Below are 6,000 nucleotides of genomic sequence, written 5' to 3'. Positions count from 1 at the left end.
AGGAAGGACCCGTTACATCCTTAAAAGATACTAAAGATCCCAAAAGAGCTTTTATGCAGGTGGTTATTTATCAATATTCATCATATTAGAAGTTAAAACTTAGATATTATTTTATTTAAAAGTACTACGCCCATTACATGTTAACAAGTGACATATTTTTAGGAAAATAACTATATTTTCCAAATAAATAAAAAACCTTGAAAAGTGGTACTGTTTCACATTTATGCAAACTTCTTAACTGTCTGGCTCATTAGAAGACAGCTCTTGCAATATGTTAGGGCTGTAGTTGGAACCTGTAGAAGGAATGAGGAGCATTTTGATAGTCTTTTTAGATAATTTTGATTATTCTTTGATACTACACCAAAACTGAACAAGTGGTAATTTCCTAAAGAGGAGTTAATGTGGAATCTTAAACAGTATCAATCAACTTTATATACTCTATTACAGGGGCCCCCAATCTCTGGGCCTTACTGGCCCATAGCCTGTTAGGAACCAGGCTGCACAGCAGGAGGCGAGCGAAGCTTCATCTGTATTTACAGCCGCTCCCCAGCGCTAGCATCACAGCCTCAGCTCCACCTCAGATCAGCAAGCATTAGTCTACGGTGCCAAAAAAGTTGGGGACTGCTGCTCTATTACGTTAAAATCCACTCATTTATCTTGCACGGAGAGTGGATTTTTTTTACCCATGCACAATTTGGTAATATATTGCTCATCTGAAATTACCGGTTCTGAAATTACTGGTTCACTGTGTTCTACAGATCTGCCAAATGTTGACCGATTTCATTATATATGAAAAAATCACATTTAATATCACCACCAATGTCATCAGAGAAATTTTTTTAGAGGAGCCATCAAGCTCATGACCATAGTTACAGCTTTCCAAAATTTTAATTTTCACTGGCAACAAATACTCTCAGACGTTTTCTTTGAAGTGACAGGATCATTCTGTTTATTTTATAGAAAATGTTTGCCAAATATTGGATAGCCAGTTTGTCTGTATTTGTTCAAGTAAATATGGTATTCATGAAAATAGTGGCTATGTTAGTTCACAGCTCAAAGCATCCATCACACAAGTACTTTTCCTGAAGACATCTGTTACATTTCACTATGCAGCAGACTCCTTTTTTTGCATATTTCTTGTTTCATCACACAGAACATTAAAAAGATATGTGCCCAAGGGTCAAGATTTAATAAACAGCAGAGGAACTAACAGTGTTACCCATCGTTACTACATAGTGCAAAAGTCAACAAGTAAAAACACTGAAGCCCCTAGGGGTCCACACTATAGGAACTAGTGTCCTAGGAAATAGGGGTGGTGTATCTGTAATGAAATTTTTATTTGCAAAACTGGAAATATGCTCAAATAATTTTCTCTTGCATTATTTACATATGATAAAATAATTTTTTAAATTTAGACAACTATTTCTAGTTTCAGTCAAGTCTCTCAATCAAAAGCTGTTAAAAATAATGTGGTGGGAAGAAATTAGTCTAGAGTTTGCATTATCAGTTCCAGACATCAAAAGTTTTTCAAATTTTAACTTTCACTTTATACTTAGAAATTATTTTCCCTATACCAATTCAATTTTCTCTATATCATTTTTTGTTACATTATACGTCACATCTGAAAAAAACTCTCAAGAAGTTCACATTGAAAAAAACACACAAAAATTGGCATGAACTGACCATGACAAAATAATATATTTAAGATCTAATCAGTAAATGAATCGATCTTACATATCCATAACATCAGCATTCCCACTGCTTACTGAGTATAAACCATATTACTATTATCCACTAAATATATTTGAAGGTGAAGACAAACAGGAAAACAAGATCGACACAATGAACCAAGTCAATAATTTAGCTACATTTTTGTTGCTAAAAATATATTGAAATTATTTCTATAGTGTATTCTTATATGTAAGACTAACATTTTAAATGAAAATTTTTACTTTTCATAAGCATTAGAATCTGATCTTTGCATTAAGGTAAAGAAAATACAAGGAATTTCTTACTGATGAAATGTTCTTTGTCTTTTTCAGATGCTTTAACACAACGTTATTAAATCCTTTCTGTGCAGCCCGAGAAAGTGCTGACACTTCCCAGTTATTCTTGTTTTTATCTATCAACAGGAAACAAAAATCAATGTTGAACAGCATTCATTCATTTACTTGATGAATACTAATATAGTGAACACACTATATTACCAAATAGAGACACTAAAATCCTAATTTTAATTATGATTAAAAATTATATTTCTAGAACAAAAATATATTAACAGTGGTTGTCTTGGTTTTAAACAGCACCGTCTACAAAAAGAAATATGGTTCCTTGGACAAGTGTCTAATTCCAGAGTCTGGGCAGGAAACACATACTAAAGTAATAATCAGAGATAGTGGGACATCAGTAAAGAATCAGAGGTGGTGGGATATCAGGAAAGAAAAGTTTTGCATTATATTTCCAAATTTTCTGTAAGTTAACGATGATTATTTAAAAAAAAAATCTCCTACCTAACAACCATGTAGTTAATTATCCAAATGAAGACAGTGACCTTGAGACATTACCCACATTTAATCCTCAGCCCCATTCATGTTCCAGCATTGATTCTAATAAGGTCTTTAGTTCAGAACATTATATTTACTTCTCTGTCTCTTCAGTTTCCTTTAAACTGAAACAGTTCTTCAATCTTCCCTTGAATTGCATGATTTGAACATATTCACAATTATATGCCAGTAATTTTGTACACTGTCCCTGTTTGGGTTTGTCTAATGTTTTCTTGTGATTAGATTCAGGTTACAGGTAACATCCTAGTAGTTCTTTTATTAACTATTGAGTTAAATATTAGACACGTGTTCATTTATATCAGCATAAACTCATAATTTTATAGCTATAAAGTTATTTTTCACTAGTTCTGGAGATGCCCAGTGGATCTGCTGTCAGAACCAGGTAAGCTTCATTGCTAGAGGACACCTCACAGGTGCTTTAATCCCATCTCATTTTTTCTTGGCTCTCAGAATCCCAAATGATAACACAACTTTCCTAGCTGTTATTCTAGTTCCTGCCCTTTATATGATTTCATGGTTTTGGTTTGCTTATATCCAATAAAGTAGTCCCCACAGGTGGGAGTAATGAATGAGAATTGGGTTTATGGCCTGCAAACCATTTGGTGACCTTCTGTGGGTAGATGTTAGAGATGGGCCAGAGATGAAGAGAGGACCTGGTTTTTAGTGTTTATTATTATTTTTTGAAGCTCAAATTAGTTAAGAATTTTGTATAGTGAGAAAAACAGCTCTTTGATACCTAAACTGATCAGTGTTATGTTGGTCTCTTGTGTCTGTTGAACTAGGACTCAAATTGCAGAACAGAAGTTATAATCTCTCCATGTGTCATTATGTCTATGTTCTTGATTTGAGAAAGATCTCTACTTCTTATGTGTGTAATATTCTCCTATATTTGGAGGGTATTAATAAGTTATATTATAAAGTCTCTTAAATTAAAAGAACTGTTCTATACAGATTAAAAACCTGATATAAATTGAATATTCCTAAGTTTTTCTGAAAATAAGGACACTACAATGCTTTAAATGTGCCAGATTTTTTTTAAAAAGTTAACAGAAACTAGGTCAGAAGCATTTCAGAAATCCATATTCATATACTTAAGGCACACCTTTGGTAAATGAGACAAGTTTAATAATTTTGGTTTAAATAAATATCTTTTTTCTATCCATGATAAGTATAACAGTGTACATTTTATTCTACTTAGGTTTGTTTTTCCTATACTTATTCAACCTAATAAGCTGACATTACTTCTCATAACATTTTGTATTGTTATATAAAACACATTAACATAAAATATACTCTTTTAAGTATTTTTAAGTGTACAATTAAGTGGCATTAACTAAATTCACAATGTTGTGCTACTATCACCACTATCCATCTCTAAAACTTTCATCATCACAGTCTTGCATAACTTTAGATTATGAAAAATGTAATAAGTTTATGTTCAAATAAACTGAAATCTTTATTTGGGCAAATGTTTTATTTTCCCAGTAATTATGTTTTGTACCATGTCAGGTAGAAGATAATTTCTAAGATCTATAGGTAACTTAAAACCTTGGGCTTAGTTAATTAATGGATAATTATTGGATACCCAGCTAATTTATAAGTAAAACAGAATACTGAAACATGGATTATTAAGTATCATTTTTAAGTCTGTGCTTTTGCTTCGTGTTTGTATAGGCTGTACTGAGGCAGGAGCTTGGGATCACATTAAAGAATGCATGCATGTTGCCATTTGGAGTTATAAGAGAATGGACATGGCTGCACATAGTGGTATCATATGTGCTCACGAGCTCCACAAGTCTGGCAGACAATTCTCAATGATCTACTCTGAGTTTTCTTGGTGAAAGAGAAATCAGTTTAGTAATAATTAGTGAGTAGTTGATGCTAAAGAAGTAATAGTGCAGAAATGCAATCGTGGGTGTGCTTTTGCTTATCAAGGAAGGACAATGGTTTCCTTATAAGCTAGAGAGTTTTGGGCTTTTTGGTGTCTGGTTCTCTTTCCACAACTGGGACATATTAAAGATCCCACAGATCTTTGCTTATCTGGATTAGATCTAACAATAGCTACCTTATTAGAAATAGAAACCATTTTTTTTTTTAAAGATTTTCTGATTTGAAGATCACACATTAACATGCACAACATCTTATTATCATTTGGAAAACAGTTGATTTCATTGATTCTCTGTTTAAAAACTGTGTCAGTTTGTTCCAGAATATAAAAGAGCATAATAAAGGATAAAATTTGGAAAGTGAGAGTCTAAAAAGAAGCCATGAAATGAGGTAAATGTTTAGCTAAGGTCACTCAATCTTGAATGATGTGCTTCTTTGGTTTCTCTGTAATATGAAAAGTTATTCTTTACTTTCTGTGTAATCTTCCAAGATTGTAAAAATTCAGGATGTTGACGTTATGGCCTAAAAGAGAAGATTCAGGCCATGCACCTTTGGCAATAGTGGCACAGAGCAACTCTGCTTTCTTCTCAGCAAACCGTATCAGGAGGCATATGCTATTGATTAGTTCTACTACAGGCCAGTAGGCTGAGAAGGTGTCTGTCAGGTGTCTCCAATTGCAAAGCTGCTATTTTTACCCTTTATGTTTTGAGGTGAAGTACTTTGGGGTGATTTCTCCTGTGTTATCCCATGATTATGCTCCCTTATATAACAAGGGAGACTATCCATGTGGGCCTAATTTAATCACACACGCCCCTTAAAAGCAGAGTTTTCTGCAGCCAACAAAAGAGAAAGAGATTTGAAGCATGAAAAGGCCTCAAAGATGGAGGGGGCCATAAACGAGGACCAGAGAGAGGTCTCTAGGAGCTGAGAATAAGCCCTGACCATCGGCCAGCAAGGAAATGAGAATCTCAGATCCTACCACCAACCTGAATGAGCCTGGAAGAAAATTCTTACACAGAGTTTTCAGGTAAGAGCCCAGCCTGGGCAATACCTCAATGAAATTGTGAAACTGAGTAGAAGACTAGCTGAGCCCACCTGGACTTCTGACCCACAGTACTGTGAAATAATAGATGGGTATTATTTTAAACTGATAAATCTGTAGTAACTTATTACACGGCAACAACAAAAACACACTATGAAACTTTCAATTTACTCATTCATATCTGTACACACTCAATATTTCCTATTTGATTCAATGGATTATAATCGCTTTCTAGAATGATTTATTTTGATGCTCAAGTTATCTCGAATTTTGCCTGTGACATTTTCCCATCATTTTTTGAACACTTCCTTGCTTTCTGGATGTTTCAGAAAATACAGTATTCTAGGTTCATCTTATATTTTCCCTGTCCCAGGCTGCAACCAGACATTTCCCCAAGGAGTTCTTTTTCCTTTTAACGGAAAATGACATTTAGAAAACATGGTCTAGGCACTAGATTTGCTCATTTCTATTAAGGTATCACTATTCCCAAGCAGGCCCTTTCAATGG

General features: G+C 34.0%; 1 protein-coding gene across 7 annotated transcripts in view; it reads right to left on the bottom strand.

The window, feature by feature from the left end:
- Nucleotides 1-6,000, bottom strand: part of PRKDC (protein kinase, DNA-activated, catalytic polypeptide) — a 191,844-nt gene that overhangs the window by 148,170 nt on the left and 37,674 nt on the right. For all 7 annotated transcript variants that reach the window (XM_015592731.2, XM_006905155.3, XM_025049081.1 and 4 more), the window contains one exon: nucleotides 2,016-2,122. In XM_015592731.2, coding sequence (XP_015448217.1) covers nucleotides 2,016-2,122 — 107 coding nt within the window. The remainder of the gene's footprint in view (nucleotides 1-2,015; nucleotides 2,123-6,000) is intronic.

The sequence above is a fragment of the Pteropus alecto genome, unplaced genomic scaffold (genome assembly GCF_000325575.1).
Source record: "Pteropus alecto unplaced genomic scaffold, ASM32557v1 scaffold201, whole genome shotgun sequence".
NCBI lineage: Eukaryota > Metazoa > Chordata > Mammalia > Chiroptera > Pteropodidae > Pteropus > Pteropus alecto.
The sequence above is the reverse complement of the archived record's forward strand: the minus strand, read 5'-3'. Positions and strand labels throughout refer to the sequence as shown.